Source organism: Salarias fasciatus, chromosome 20 (genome assembly GCF_902148845.1).
Source record: "Salarias fasciatus chromosome 20, fSalaFa1.1, whole genome shotgun sequence".
Classification (NCBI taxonomy): Eukaryota; Metazoa; Chordata; class Actinopteri; order Blenniiformes; family Blenniidae; genus Salarias; species Salarias fasciatus.
Window position 1 is genome coordinate 15,609,936 of NC_043764.1, and position 16,183 is coordinate 15,626,118.

The 16,183-nt window shown below is 42.7% G+C and overlaps 2 protein-coding genes across 8 annotated transcripts in view; one reads left to right on the forward strand and one right to left on the reverse strand.

Annotated features, from left to right (window-relative positions):
• Nucleotides 1–2,780, reverse strand: part of LOC115407808 (cyclin-dependent kinase 17-like) — a 35,371-nt gene extending 32,591 nt beyond the window's left edge. For 3 of the 7 annotated variants that reach the window (XR_003933702.1, XR_003933701.1, XM_030118309.1), the window contains exon 1: nucleotides 2,445–2,780. The gene's annotated coding sequence lies outside the window, so the exon portion shown is untranslated. The remainder of the gene's footprint in view (nucleotides 1–2,444) is intronic. The other 4 variants (XM_030118311.1, XM_030118310.1, XM_030118314.1 and 1 more) reach the window with 3 other exon arrangements.
• A 2,712-nt stretch (nucleotides 2,781–5,492) lies between these two features.
• LOC115407493 (transmembrane prolyl 4-hydroxylase-like) lies at nucleotides 5,493–15,209 on the forward strand. The gene is made up of 9 exons (XM_030117838.1): nucleotides 5,493–6,187; nucleotides 6,274–6,355; nucleotides 10,577–10,773; nucleotides 10,945–11,035; nucleotides 11,668–11,830; nucleotides 11,935–12,120; nucleotides 13,348–13,438; nucleotides 13,586–13,709; nucleotides 14,127–15,209. The coding sequence occupies exons 1-9, from the start codon at nucleotides 5,828–5,830 to the stop codon at nucleotides 14,339–14,341; spliced, it is 1,509 nt and encodes a 502-aa protein (XP_029973698.1). The 5' UTR covers nucleotides 5,493–5,827; the 3' UTR covers nucleotides 14,342–15,209.
• The last annotated feature ends 974 nt before the right edge of the window (nucleotides 15,210–16,183 follow it).

Genomic DNA, 16,183 nt, shown 5'->3' on the forward strand with positions numbered 1-16,183 from the left:
AAATAAACAGATAACCCGAGCAACAGTCCAATCGCCTCCTAAGCCTCCTCCTCAGCATCTTTTCCATCCGAGTCTAAATCTCCCGAGGAAAATGAAGAAAAGTGATTACGGAAAGAAGAAGAATAGAAGAGTGAATAAATAAATGAATATGCAGAAGCATAGGACTCAAAACAAATGACATACTACACGACAGAAGACAAAAGGTCAGAAATGCCATTTTCAGCCACAAGACGGGGAAGTGAAATAGTGACTGTATGACTGCTGACAGATCTGGCTCACATAGCTCATGTGAATTACAGCGATATTCCTCACATCTCGTTTCAGCTGTGAGGACTGTGGTTGACATTAATACTGCAATATCAATAATAATAGTTTTGCAACGCGTGCACATTAAAACTCTAATTGTGGTTCGCTGCAGTGACTGATGTTCAACTCTTATTACATCTGACATAAGATAAACAAATGTAAGCACAAGCCTGTAATTATTTCCGAAGTGCTCATTTGGAAAAAATAACTTACTAATACCAACGCGGCATCGAGACATGAATCCATGAAATGTTCACCAACAATAACATCTTAATCACCACAGCAATACTTTTTATTGTTTATACTGGTATCAGTCAAACTCCTGCTTGACAATTGATTTTTACTCAGTGAGCCCAATTCCCGAGTCTCTTATTATAATCCTATTAAGTAGGCTAATAGTCAATGACTAAAACCACCAATACATTGCAGGCATGAGTCAGTGGACTACTTAATGAGTCAAATACACAGTATAGAGCCAGCTTTGTTGTGCAATGTAACAATACAGAATCCAAAAAAATATCAAAAGCTGAAAAAACAGACTAATTTAATAAAAGCTAATTCAGAGATCTGTGTTTTTTAGAGTGTTTTAAAACCAGGGAACTCGAACAAATGGTCCAGGCACCAGAACCGACCTGGCAACGGATCCAATCCAGCCCAAAGGATGATTTTGTGAAGCATAATGATAGAAATGTTCAGTAGACTTTTTGAATTAAAGAAACTGATGGTGCTGGTTTACATGGGATTTACTGAAAGGCAGCTTTTATTTTTCATTTATTACATTGATTCCTTACTACTTTTGAAGCAGCATCGTCACCAAAGCCTGTAAAGTGCTGCAAATAAAGACACATTTCACAGGATTGCTTAAAAAAATCCAATTAAGATGAAATTGTGTTTAATTTACTTGGAAAATGTGCCCTGGGTGAGGTTTTATAAGAACATATTAAAAAAATGAAACTTTTTCATTTGCACTAAAACAGATAAGAATATTTTGAGCATTTACAGATAGTTACGCTGTGATCTTACTAAAGTGGCCCCTGGAGGAAAAGGAGTTTGAGACGAATCTACCATCTGGGAACCTCTGGAGGAGATAATATCATAAAGCATGAATGTTTTTGTGTGGATGCTGGGAAAACTCAAAGCAGAGAATCAGAGAACTGAGATCTGATGAAAAAGAATACAAATTCAGCCAACGTTGTTATTGTCCTGTTTTTTGGTTGGGGTTTTTTTTTCCCATCGGGGTGCATCACAAGGGCAAACTGAGGGATGCGCATGACTTTCAATCTGGACATCCCACAATGAGACACATGTGAATAATTCAGCGCTAAACGATACTCCCAGCAGGCTGTTTTCTTGAATTTGAGCGGTCAGATGGCCGCGTTTTCCTTTGAAATGACACGTTTTTAGAGCCTGTCTGTGGTGCGCACGTTTGCGCACAGACACGCCGCTGCCTGCGGGACCGCGTCGCGTTTTACGAGCGGCCGAAAGGTCCCGACACCATCCCGGGGCTCGCGAGCCGCCGTGACCGCCGGCTGGGTCCGCGCCGGTGCCACGAACACCCGGCGGAGCCCCGTCGGTCGGTGGTTCCTCGTCGGTCGGGCCCGGCCGGCAGATTCCTCCACCTTCCGGGCCTTTTTGCCTTTCCGCTCGGTTCCTCTCTCCCCGTGTTTTCCTGACGCGCGCATCCGGGAGGAGCGCGAGCGAGCAGGCAGTGGGGGGAGAAAAGTTGCACAGCGATCCGACCGGCTCAGAAACTCTGAGGAAATGCGAGGGAGACCGTCCCTGTGGCCAGGAATTAGTATTAACGCGTATTTACACGAGTCAGGACAACACGAGTGGCAAAACTTTCGCATAAACCCAAGAGGGGCCGCATTACTCTCCTATCGCCGTGTATCGGCTTCCTCTGCTGAGGTGGGGGCAAACATGTCTCTGAAATAAAGTATCCAGGTTAATCCTGCGGAGAAGCACATTCACTTTAACCTAATCAACGATCGAACTGAGAAATAAATAAGTCCACCTGCAGTGCCAGGTGATCGGACAGCCCTGTTGGCGCATGCAGCCCCAACACAGTGAAATGTGATCAGAAAAAATAAAAAAAACCAGGCCGATCACAAGTAAAAACACACAGCAGAGCCACTGACCTGCTGGTTTCTGCTGCAGACTATTGTTCCTGTTGTTAATCCAGGCTGGGATGAATCCACTGCGACAACTTCCTCCAACTACTCCGCTCCACCGAGAGAGAGAGAGAGAGAGAGAGAGAGGGAGAGAAAACCACCAGATTTGTTGTTCCCCTCCGGAGGATCGCTATCCCAGAGCTGCGCGCCGTGTCGCAGTCTGCCTGCGCCTCAGTACGGACATTACTGACTTGTTCAAAATTCACTATTTCGGAGTGAACTTTCGCTTATAAACAGCGGCGTCCCGTCCGGCGGTGATCAGCCATATCTGCGCCGCTGCGTGGATCCCCAGTGGAAGCAGTGGCGTGATCCCGGAAAACACCGCAAGGGGTGTGTGTGTGTGTGTGTGCATGTGTGTGTGTTTGTGTGTGTACACAAACACACACCTCACATTCTAACCCCAGCCCACCCGCTGTCTCTCCATATACATAAAAAGGGAGGTCAGATAGATTAATTTGCGCTGCGCTGTCACCAGGGAAATTAGCATTCATTCATCTCAGCTTCAATCCTCATCTAAATATGCACCTTAGAGAGAATTCCTGGTGAATAATGCATGGAAATTATGGAGATTCAACAATAATATCGCCCTCCTCTGCAAGTTGGCATCAGCATGAGTGGAGTTCTGCTTTTGTAGCGACCCTGATGACTCTGAAGTCCTCAATGTGATACGATCAATTTAGTAAGGATGTATCTACCACATGATTCTGTATTGGCTATGTAGAGTTTAGAAATTCCCTTAAATGCTTCAGCAAATATCAGATTTATGTAGGACAACTGACATCAGTAATTTTTGAAGCAAATTGAAGGGTCAATGTCATTTGTTTTATTTGTATAAAATGTAAATTGTTTTTTTATGAAGAGAAAACAAGAGCTAATACATCCTGAAACTCAAATGACACAGCAAACCCAGCTGATAAAGGTGAAGTGTTTCCTGCTGGTTTCCGTCGCCACCATGTGGTCAAAAAAGACAGACGTTGACAAAAATCCCCGGAGCCCACTCCACAGATCAAGTTTTGCTCAGGCACATATAATGCACTTTGAGAAAGCACAGTTTTGAAAACGTGTGTTTCCACTAACTGAGATTTCACCTTCAACTTCTGAATGCTGGAACATATTTTATTATGGAATTGAAGCATGACTCTTTATGCAACAACACACACTAGATGAAATCTAAGTGAACTTGGGAAGCAATGAAAGATTTTATATGACAGGAGACTAAAATTATCATGATGTTACATTACAAATACAATGTTATAACAGGGCTTTTTTTTTTTCAAATATCCATAGAAGTTTATTCTACAAGAAATTCCCCATCTAAAGAAATGAAGTCTAATATGATGATAAAGTACTGACATGGCTCAAATAGAGACAGCCCTGGTCTAATACATTAAATAGGGTTTGCAGAATAATGTTGGACATTTTGAACTGAACCATCCATGTATCTTCTGCCAGGATCAAGGAGGTTGGAACCAGCCTCAGGTGATGGGTGAGGACAGGATACACCTGGACAGGTCGTCACAGGGCAAACACAAGTCACATTCTCTCCTACAGGTCATTTGGATTTGCAAATAAATATGTTTCGGATCGTGGGAGGAGGAATAAAACAAAACATGCAAATCCCTAGGATTCAAATTTATTGTCAGTATGCACAAGTGCAGCATAACGAAAATGCCATCCAGAAGCGCAAGCAGGCATTGCTATTTATAAATCGTCTAAGCCACCAGGAGGGAAAACAAAATATTTTTAATTTGCAATACAAAATAGTCATTACTAATGCAAACATAGCAAGGTATATACAACAGTCCCACTATTACAATTTCCAATTCCTTTAATAACGGTTTCAGATCACAATATTATACATTACAGAGCTGATATTATCAGTATACCAACATTTTGAATAAAAGCAAAGACACTTTGAAAAGAAAAGCAGTAAAGATTTAGGTTACGCGTGAATCCATGTTGAAGACTCAGTAAAAATACACATGACATGAAGTTATGATGAGACTTAACTTCTGACAGGTAACCAGTCCAGGGTTACTGTGACTGGCTCCAGTTCTCACTGACCACGGACTGTATGAAGTACAGATGATATGAAGATGGATGGATGGATGGATGGATGGATGGATGGAAATGAATACCATCCAGAGACTTCCATATCAATGCCTGTCTGCGCATGCTTTGCTTGTTTAATTGAACAGTAATTATTCAGAAATCAACCCAAGTCTTTCACACGTTGTTACAGATAGATGGAGAAGGGAATTCATAGATACATTTACTTTTAAATGTCTCTATTTTAAATGTAACTTTTACGATCACAAAAACGCAGTATAACTGAAATATGACGACTCATGCACCCACAATGAAAATCACTTGACTTTTTCCTTTCCAATTAAGTTTTAATTAAAAGTGAATAGGTAGAGTAACATAATTCCACTTGTCTTGCAGCGCTATGAAAGGGTGTCAAACACTTTTTAGCTCAGTCACACACAGCCTAATTTAATCTTTAGTGGAATGGACAGGTGAAATAGTGCCATAATAACCTTTAATTCTAAAAATCAGATTTTTTTTCATTGTTTTGGTGCACAGTATGGATGATGTAAATGTCAGTATTTTTACTAAACAAATAAAATTACTCTAAAAAATTGCAAAAATCTCAATATGAAGCCAATTTTAATTATGTATTTTGGTCCAAAATACCATGAAATGGCCAGAAAACATCTTCTGTAGTTGTTGCATCATGCATGTTTGTACAAACTCACCCGGATCACAACACTTTGAGCAATAAGGGAGCTCACTTTAACGGTGATATCTCAGCTTTATTCTCAGTGTTGAGTTGTGTCCACTGCTCTGAGAAAAAAAAGACTGTTTGGCGATTGGTGGGCCGGATTGGAGGCCCTTGTAGGGCTTGTTTTGGGTCATGGGCCTTAGGTTTGACAAACCTGACATAGACCTTTAAAAGTCAGTTCCGGCGGTGGCCGCTAGGAGTCGCTGCCAGCACATGCGGCCCATGAATCGACTCGTTCGCTCGTTGTTAGGCAGGTTGTTAGGGGCAGTGCATCAGTTGGGATTAAGCCACTTTGGATAATGATGACACATTTATTTACTGAAGAAAAGGAGTGTCGGAACACCTGCGTTTTCTCCCCAATCCGCCTCCTTCCTCTGGGTGGAAGTAGTCGAGACGCCAGCTTTAATCTCTGTCTTAATATCCGGAGGTTTGTGGTGCTGTTTGCTCCGTAGCTAGCGAGGTTAGCTAAACTGTTGACAGCCACTGAACCATCACGCGTTTACCTCCAAATAGATATCCAGATATCCTGCGTTTTCGATCGATTTGATATCTCGTTAATGCAAACATGGAAGATAGTCCGGAAAATCTAATAGAGGAGGAGGAGTGTGACAGCGACGAGAAACCACGGTACAACACCCCTTTTCGCTCCACTCGGTTACACATCCAGAGGAGCAATGTTTGCTCTCGGGCTTACTTCGTGGTGGTCATGGTCTTCTTCCACGTCTACATCCTGAATGTGATCGCACTTCTGCTCTACGTGCACTACAATAACGGCCCCGGGGATCTGGTCAGCGGGGATGGGGGCTCCTCCTCGGGACCAGCCAGCGACAGTGGAGCCAGTCTGCCTCACCCTGCACCATCATCCAGAGAGCTGCATGAGGAGTACAGTCAGACCTTCAGCCTGCCTCGCTTTGAGGGGATCAGGGTGAGAAATAGGCTCATTTCAGTATAAAATGTCATTTGAACGTTTTTGAATGAAGCATATAAGACAGATACCTGGCGTTTCTACAGGTTGGCCATGTCCAGCAGGTGTCCCTGGGGTCTGACAGGACACATGAGATGAAGACCCTCAGCCTGAAACCTCTACTGTTTGGTGAGAGTGCAGTAGAAATGAATCACTGGTTTAAGCTGCTATTCACGATTCAGTGGCATTTCAAAAGGATTTGAAAGATAAAAATGTAATCATTTTCATAATCAATACAAATAGAAGACATTTTAAATTACAATCCATCAGTATATAGTGGGTCTAATAACGATGACACCGCATGCAAAACAGAAGTGATATTTTGGTTAAATTGTTGATAATATATCCTAATCATTACAATATTGCTTTGCAGTTCAGGTGTATCTCATCCCTTGATAAATGAGTAGATGGTTGTGCATGTCCCCTGCTGATTTGCTTCACATTTCATACAAATTACAATATACACAAATATAGATAAAAATTTTCAAACTTGTATTTTTTCCCCCATTTTCCTCTACATGGAGCATATATAACGGAGGTTATGATCTGCAGAGATCTCTACATCAAACTATTTGAACCAGAACATCTAAATTTCTGAGCACTGCTCTTCAATATGAACATTTATTTCCTGTTAAAAAGCGTTTTCAAAAGAGCACAAGTAACTCTGCAAGAGCACAACCGTGACACAACTTTTCTAGAAAGTTAAAATCCTTGCTGTTGCTTTCTTGAAAAAGAATTTCACCTAAAAGTTTTTTTTTTTTTTTTACATCGAGTATGTTTTAAAAAGTTAAAAAATGTACTAACTTAAACTTTTGGCTTCCCATGTTTTTGGCATATTGGTCCTATTTATATCAGATATGAAGCAAATTTAAGATTGTAATTGGATGCTTTTTCTGATTTCACAAAGATTGTTTTCTAGACAAAGCACACAGTCCTAGCTCCTGCATCTGTGATGTTTCCATTTGCGTGCAGCTGCCATCAGGTTTTTATCCCGTCTTTGCCAAGCGTAGGCCTTGCTGACCACCAGACGCTCCCCCTGCACTGTGCCCATCACAAGGAAGGTGCCCCCTTGTGGGTGTTCCCGGGTCATGTTCCTCACACAGGTGGCGTCCCTCTCCAGCCACAGCTCGATGCGCGAGCGGATCTGCCCCCCTAACAGCGGTCCGTGCTTCAGGACGTCCAGCTTGGAAGCCAGTGAGAACTGAGACAAGCTCACCGGGCTGTATTTGAGCCTCGTCAGGCGAAGCTTTACAACTGGAAATACAGCAGATGAACACGAGTCCTGAGTGAAATCATGTATTTATGATTTATTACTTGCTATATATTTCCAATCGCCATTTGGTTTATTTGTGAAAGAATAGTGTTACTTACCAAACTCACTCCTACAAAAAGTCTCCAGGGTGTCTTTTGCAGAGGAAGCCTCCTCCAGCTCACAGTCCTGGCAGCTTGCCTGAGGCACTGATAGAGTCACATCTCTAATTGAATCATTTGTTAACCGAAGTCAGTCGCGTGTTTGTGTAATCAGTTACTCACCTCTACGCCCCCCTGCGTGAACAGTGGTGTTGGTGACGGAAGAGATGCACATGCGATGGTCTGCAGGATATTGGTCACATCGTAGAATTTTGGGCCAGGGGTAACCATAGCAACCCATGATCGGTGCACAGCTGTCCCGTACAGATTCACATAAACTCCTGCAGGGGGATATGGACCTGATGAGGAGGAGATGGAGCGAGAACAGGGGTAGCTATGATTAGACAAAGTAGTTATAATGAGTGGCACAGTAGTGACACATGCACAAACAATAGTTAAGTCTGTAAGCTTACCTGTCGAGGCAAATAGGAGCAAAGAGAGAGCAAAGGAAGATGCGTGCATCAGGATGGCACTCTCTGGCAAGTAGCGGCAGCCAGCTGGCGCTCTGCTGCACAGCTTCAGCCGCCGAGTCGTGACCCAGCAGGTTGGGCATCCTCATCGTGTCGTAGCCAATGTTTTGGCACAGGGCCATAGCCGACGGGACGGGGACACAGCGAGAAGAGCTGCGGGGCTCCCAGAGTCCACCTTCACTGTTGAAGAGTGTGGGCCTGAAGTTGTCTGCAACGTCAGTCTCCCTCCAACCTTCACCATCTTCTGATGCTTCTGCTCCTGGATCAGAACCAGCAGTAGCTGCAAATTCAGTTTCACTGTTACCTGGAATGCTTTCTCTATCTTTTCCTCCAGACCGTACCCTCCCCCCGACCCCCGCTCGTCCCTCCAGCCTTCCTCTCACCCTGCCAGAGCTCAGCGCTAATGGGCCATTAGCTCCAGTGAGTAGTAGAAGGAAAAGCAGTGATCCTGACTGGGAGGACATGCTGGATGTAAGATGGAAACAGAGCAAAGCAGTCATCCTGGGTCAGAATTCCAGAGAAAGAAAAAAAAATCCCGTATCAAAGTGGAGGGGAGAAAGGCTGAATAGTGCCTAGTATTTATAGTGGGTGGTAAACCAATTTGCATAGGAAGGGGAGGTGTGGAGTGGAGGCCACAAGTGAAAAGGGGTGGGGTACACACTGAAGTGTTAAGTGAGATGTGTATCCTCTCATGTATATCAGAGAATTTTAGGCCTGTAATGTGGTTAATTTGGTGTTGAGTAGTTGTTGGACGGGTTAAGCTGAGTAGTTTGCGTGCGTCTTAATCCAAAGAAAATGAAAGACCTGATGTTATAAAAACCACTTCACCCTTGCAGTTTTTTCACATTCTCTTAGAAACTACATTTTAGCACTGTGTACTTTTTGTTAATATCCATTTTATATGAGTTTTTCTTTAATGCCAGGCTTGCAGATCATAATATGTTCATAAAAAAATTTAAAGTGTCACATAATGAGCCGATTGCTGTCCTTAAGCTTCTCAGGAGAAATTCATGCACGCTTTCCAAATGCCAGATTTAGGAAAAGTTGTTCAAAACCCATTACAACATTTTGTGTGATTTTGCATGTGTGTAGGATGGAAACAAGTTTGTTGGTTGCTGTCCTGCTGCGTAGCCATGGCCTGGTTCCTGTCCAGACAAGCAGGTCACTTCCTTTCCGGGGGAGAAAGCGACACATCGGTGGGGGTAGGGGGCAGCAGAGGAAGACTCAGTCCCCCTTCATTCATATCAGTTATCCTGATTAATGAGGCTTGGCTGGACAATAGGATTAACCAAGGGTACAGTGTGCAAGACACGGGTGACAAACAAAGCTTCCACTGTACAACAGACAACCTGCCGGAAGTCTTTTATTTGTTTAAAAAGAAAAAAAAAGACAAAGTTTATGACATTTTTTTTAAGAAAAAAAGATGTAAATAATTCACTGTTACTTTGAGTATTCACAGAAAAAGTAAAAACAGATTGACGAGTAACTAATTTTAGTATTTTTTTAATACAGATTTCAATGTTGAAAACTAAGGTATGCCCAACAGTTTTGTTGTGGGATGAATTAGTGCAAAATGAAAATTAAAGTATGTGTAAATGAGAATGAGCACTTAAAAATCAGATTCTGTTACCGCACTACACTAATTCTATTATTAGTAGTCGCTGACTCCCTGAAGCTCATACCCTCTATGCTCAGTCCCATGTCTTTGCTCATTAAAAGTCTCTGTGGAGCATTGTATACCACAAATAAGCCACTGTGGGGTGACTGAAGAGAATCGCTTGTAGTCATTATACACATATTCTATATACAGTACACTGTCTGCCTACTTAATGATCTAAAACATCCACCTAAAGGAAAAATGAAGAAATTACAGGTTCTTGTGAATATTTTAAATTTACTTTAATATTATTGTTGGGGTTATGATGTAAATTAAATGTATTGATTTGTTTGACATTGACATATCACATCAATTCAGAGGTTTTTGCTATGTGGCTTCATTTTTTAAATTCATCCTGAAAGCTTTTGTTAGAGAATTGGAATAATTAGTTTAGCCATCTGACAGATCAAAGCAGTACTGTTGACAGAGATCTTTCTAATCCACTTAGAGCCAATCAGTCAGTCAACACTGCCGGTGTGCAGTAAACTTCCCTTTGTGAGTCTTTGCAGATGAGATTATTTAATTTGAATTAAAAGACATCAGTTGTTGTCATCCGTCTGTCGCTCAGTGCCTTTACTCTTATGCAGTAGTCATGTGAAGTTGTTACTTTTCAGCAAATGTCTTTTAATGAACATTATTTTATTGCCTGATAGTCTGTTTTTTATGTCTTTATTGGGACTGTTGTGTCTCTATTTAGTCTTTTATAAGACAATACAAATGGCTGCGTTTTGAAGGATTCTCTTCGAGTAAGCAGACTGAATGCGTTTGGATTTCTCGTAGCTTGCAGTCACATCTGCAGCGGTTGTCTTGCAGAGATCCCTGGGTTCCTGTCGGAGGAGGAATGCCGCGTGGTGGTGCAACTGGCTCAGCTGAAGGGGCTGATGGACAGCCAGGCAGCAGCGTCCAGCCCGGGACAAGTGGAGTCAAACCAGCCTCTGCTTTCTCTCAGCACTGAAGAGATCTTCAGCTTATTGGACTTGAACCAAGATGGACTGCTTCAGAAGCAGGAGGTGATGAGAGAGGAACACTGAGCATCTTTGTTCTATACGGCTGCTTGAAAATTGCAGGTTTCTTGTGAAACCCCTTTTGAACGGATTTATAAAAGGAGGAATTCTCAGAACGTTTTTTTTTTTTTTTTTTTTTGCTGAAATGAGAATCAATCTTTCTTGTGCTTTTTCCAGATTGTGAGCCACTCGCGCTCTCGGGACGGAACCTGGCTGAGCCCGGACAGTTTGCGACAGATCCTGACTGGCCTGGACACCTGCCCCACAGGTCTCTGCTCGTATGCTTTCTCATTTGTGACAGATTCCCCAGAAGTAGCTCTATCTCTTAAACATGTTATGATTTGTTTTGAGACCTTTTTTTTTTCCGTTTCAAAAGAAAGAAAAAAGAAAAAGGTGGCGGTGATTGCCTGCTATTGTTTTTGAGTGGCAGCACAGGAAGAAGAGTGACACCATTTTGACCGGAAGCTATTGTGACAATAATTCTGCACATCCCACTCCGGATGTCCCTCGACCTCTCTCATTAAAAACTGATTATTCTCCAGCCCTTTTTCTTAATTTTCCCCCGGATCCCGTGGACCCTAAAACTCCCTCCTCCACACTCTGGGATTATCCCACCCCTCCTCCTTTCTGGCCATCTCATCTCAGGCATCCCAGAGCTTTTGTTGCCATTGGGGCGCGGTCTCCCAGGGGAACTGATGGGGGGAGTCAGCAGACAATTATTCAGCTCAGAGTAACAACACAAAGAGGGACGGAATAGCCAAAAAAAGAGAAACTGGGGGTGTTACAACTCAATATTCCATGTGGAAAAAAAAAAAAAATCTGAGTAAGATTATATGAGAGGGAAGTCCGTTTGCTTTATGGCCCGGTTTTCTAAATGATCTTCTTGTGTGTGTTTGACAGGGGTGCTGACCTTAGCGGACTTCAGACGAGTTTATGATCCTTCTTCGCGCCCCGAAAAGCAGAAAAAAGGCAAAACCCATCGTCAGTTTAAACAGAGAAGCAAACATACGTGGCTTTACCAGGGTCCAGGATCGCACCATGTGCTTTACACACTCAGGAACAGGTCACTACCTACACACACACACACACACATTAACATCCTCTTAATTATCCCCATATTTACATATAAAATGTCAAAACTTATTCTGTGTTATCTCTGTGATTCAGAGTGGCCAGTCTAACACGCCTGCCGTCTCCACTGGTTGAACTGAGCGAACCGCTGCAGGTCATTTGCTTTGAGCATGGAGACTTCAGTAACGCTCACCACGACAGCAGCCCTTCCCACCCGGAAACGACGTGCGCACACACACGACTGGCCGGGAACTTGTCTTCTCTGACAGAGGTCTCCTGCAGGTATGCAGCATGTGTAATGACGTCTAAGCCAGTCTTCACTGAGAGATGAGCACGTTTTTCCCTGCATACATCTGTTGTTTTGACACTTTTCCAGCTGAGCATAGGACATCTGATTGACTTCAGTTTCCACTGTAACCGTTTTGGTTCCACATTTTCACAAATGAAACTGCAGCTGCTTGACCTCGGAGAGACTGAACTTCTCACAGTGACGGACGTTGTGATCAGCTGAGTTTGCACAGTTTGACAGTCTGAAGGATGCAGCACAATTTAATTTGTTTCAAGATCACAGATGCGTCAAACATTTTGTGACAAAGAGTCAACAGGGTGGAAACAAAATGCGTTGAGAAAAATAGACACAAACGAACTGCCAAGGGTTTATGAGAAATCAGAAGAAACCAGCAAATAACCCATTGTCCATCCATGCTGGAATGTTCCAGACTGTATCTACCTGAAGGAGTAGAAGGACCTCGCCGCGTGGCTTGGCAGTAAAGACGACAGGAAATTGACACGGCCTCCTTCCTCACCTGACTTAAACCCTGTTGAGCACTTGTGGGCAACTGTTCACTGGAGATTTACCATGAAGACAAACTGACCTCTCTGAACTGTGAAAGGAGGTTTTGGTTGTTGCTGCACAAAAACTTGATCATGAACACATGAAGAAACTGACTGACTGAGTCCATGGATGGAAGGCTTGTGATGGCTATTGAGACCAAGGCTGCTAGGGTCACTGAATGTTTTTTTTTTTCCAAGGTGTTTTTTTTCCCAAGGTGTTATTCATAAGTCTTTACTTCTTTGCTCATTATTTTACCTTTAACAGATGAATATAAACAAGTAGATGGGGAAATTTGTTTACCCATTTAGTTGGATAATATTTCTGTGCATCAGTATTTGCCAGGTAATTGTTCACATTGAGATATTCTCTACAGAAAGACAAAACCTGACTCTTTCTTTCTGAAATGGTCGGCTTTGAGCCGTATTAACTTTTTGGATTGACCGAGAGCACTGTAGTAGTTAAATTGAATTGATCATCAAAAATACAGCTTACCTAAAGTACATAGTATGCAGGATGTGCAGAATGGAGGCTCCAATTGCAACTAGTTCTGACACAACTGCTCGAAGGTTTGAAGTGAGTTTTGGCGCAATAAACTGAAGAAGACCCATGTCTGTGAATGGGGAATTATTTTGCACATTGATGTGGATTTGTTGCCGCCTCTCATTTCACTGCAGGTATCTCACCATGTTATTCTACCTCAGCTCTGTGGAGGAAGGTGGCGAGACCACGTTTCCTGTGGCAGACAATCGCACCTATGAAGAGCAGGTATGTGTGCTGTCAGGAATTCTTTTCATAACCCTGCTAACTTTGGGTGCTCCTGCTTCCGATAAAGTGGACCTGTGACGACCCATTATAGGACCTGTGATATGAACAGACACAAAGTTGCATTCTCTTCCTATTTGTGTGTTCCAGGCATTGGTCCAGGATGGGGTTGATTTGACAGACACTCAGGAAACATGTGGCAGAGGGAATCTGCGACTGAAACCGACGGTGGGGACGGCTCTGCTCTGGTACAACCACCTGTCTGATGGAAGAGGTAAGATTCCGAGCACGACAAACAAATCCCTTCCTTCCTGGAACGTTGCGCCTCTGGCGGGTCAGAGTGTGTCCTTAAAGCACCCGGTGGTCGTGTTTTTTCCCCATGCATTAATGTGTAATCTTATCCTGGCTTCTCATTGAAGTTTATGACACATGTTGCCATAAAGTTTAATCTGACGATCTGCCTCAGTGAGGTCAATGACCTTTAAATACAGTGAGCGTTTCAGGTAATGTCAGATGAGCCTAAAGATGTGTCAATCATATGGTCTGTGGGCCAAAACAGAGATGCCAGCAGGTCCTGTCCAGCCTGTGAGAGGAATCTGCATTTAGCTGAGTCATTGCTGCATTTTTAGTTGTTATTGAAAGAGATTTCATTTACTCCTTACATTATTTTTGTCTCCTCTTGTTTCGTCAGGTTGGATGGGCGAGTTAGACGAGTACTCCCTGCACGGTGACTGTCCAGTCAGGCGTGGGGTGAAGTGGTTGGCCAACAGCTGGATCAACGTGGATCCAGACCACCTGCAGCAGGAGCGCTACCAGAGATTAGTGGCTGAAAGACATCGAGCTACGTCAGGCATGGAGGAGCATTACCGTCCTCTCTCACACAGTGACCTCCACCAGGATCTATAGCCGGGACAAAGAAGTTCTCATTTTAAAACGGCATCACTGAACCGAGAGAGCTCTGACAGACCTTTCCGCATTTTTATATATCCGAATTGAGATACAACTTGCACAAAATAGCATCGCAGAACTTCTCCTTTTAGAAAGTTGTTGCTTAAATTTTATCATAAATTTTAATATAGTAGACTTATTGGGGCAGGGGCAGTGTTTTGAAATTAATTTATAATCCATGAATTATAAATACACATAAACTCGACAGGGTGAATGCTATTCTGTGTTCTACGTTAAGTCACGCCTTAAAAATATCCATTTTAAAAAGTGAGTTGGAGAAAGATGCTGTTTGGTCCAATAGATGAACCTGCTTGTCTGCCTTACATTTAGGTTTACCAGGCGTCATATGCCCCAGTTGCAGGTCATTGCTCTTTGTAATTACAGATTTCAAGCCTTGTGTTACAAGCCATATCGCAATATCATATGTGAACGTGTTCCTGGGAAAAACTGTGAGGTTGTGCATGTATGTCCGTCCTGTTCTCCTTTGCTTTAATTACCAGATGAAGAGCTGAGATCATGACCGGTTATTTGTATTTTACGCTCTGCAAATGCAGGAATTTTGTAAGCTGGGCAAAAATTCTTACTCTCGCTTTACAAAGTCATTCCTTCAGGTGTAATTTAAACCTAGCTCTTTAGTATTCCCAAATGTATTTATTTGTCCAATTATTTATTCAAGTGTTATTTATTGTTCACCACCAGGTGATTTAATTTAAAGCATATTTATAACAGTTTGTCGTTGCACTGATTTTGATGTACTGTTTCTTGTATTTATTACATGTCATGAAATACAGTATAAAATGTTTTATCAGTGCTGGTGTGGATGTTTAATGTTGTTGATATATACAAGGGCCACTAGATGTCGCCCAACATCAGATGCATTTTCTGACCTGTGACTTGAATGTGTATATGAGGATTAGGGCCACTGTAAAAAAAAAAAAAAAAAAAAAACAATAAAAAAAAATGGTTCTCAGAATTTTGAGAGAAAAAGTTAGAATTCTTTTATTTATTTATTTTTACACTGGCCCTAAATCTTTTCCATAAAAATTGACGACTTAGGAGAGGGCTGTAATTGTGAAGGCCATGTTATTTTCCTGTCATCTTTAAGGCCTTTAATGCCAAGCCATGCGTACATCGTCTGTGATGGAGCAGAGTGTTTTGGGTTTTTTTTTCTGCACCACTGCTTGAAGAAACTACTCCCTAAAAACTGCCAGTAGTTGTGAGTTGATTTGAACTCCATCTTCAACCTGAAAAAGGCCAACTAGCTCATCCTTCATGATACCTGCACCTGAACCCCACTTCCACCTTGAAGTGGAGCTTTGTGCCCATGATCCGCCGCAGGCCTCAGCCTGGTCCATGAAGCCATTCTCACTTCATCACTTCATAACACCTTTGAAAAATCTGTGGTCAAGTATTTCCTGACCCAGTTCCGGGTCGTCCAGCAGTAGAGTTCTGGAGGAAAATCTTTGGCAGTGAATTTGACGTCATTTTTTTCCTCAATGCATTTCTTTCAGAGTGACATTTAACCTCAACATTTTACACTATGTGGGGAAACCAGAGCAACTTCTCAGCTGACCTGGGGGTTTTCTCACCTATGACCACTTCCCCACCTTCACTCAGGAAGTCTCTCCAGCAGGACTCAGGGGAAGGTGAACACTTTACTTCAGTGTCAGTTCAGCGTGGCTGCTGTCCTCCGCACCTGTTCCTGACCCAGATTGATAAAGACGAGCAGCAGCAACAGAACAGCTGAGATAAACATGAAGGTGAGCTGGGGTTTGTTTTTGAGCCACAGATGTAGATATA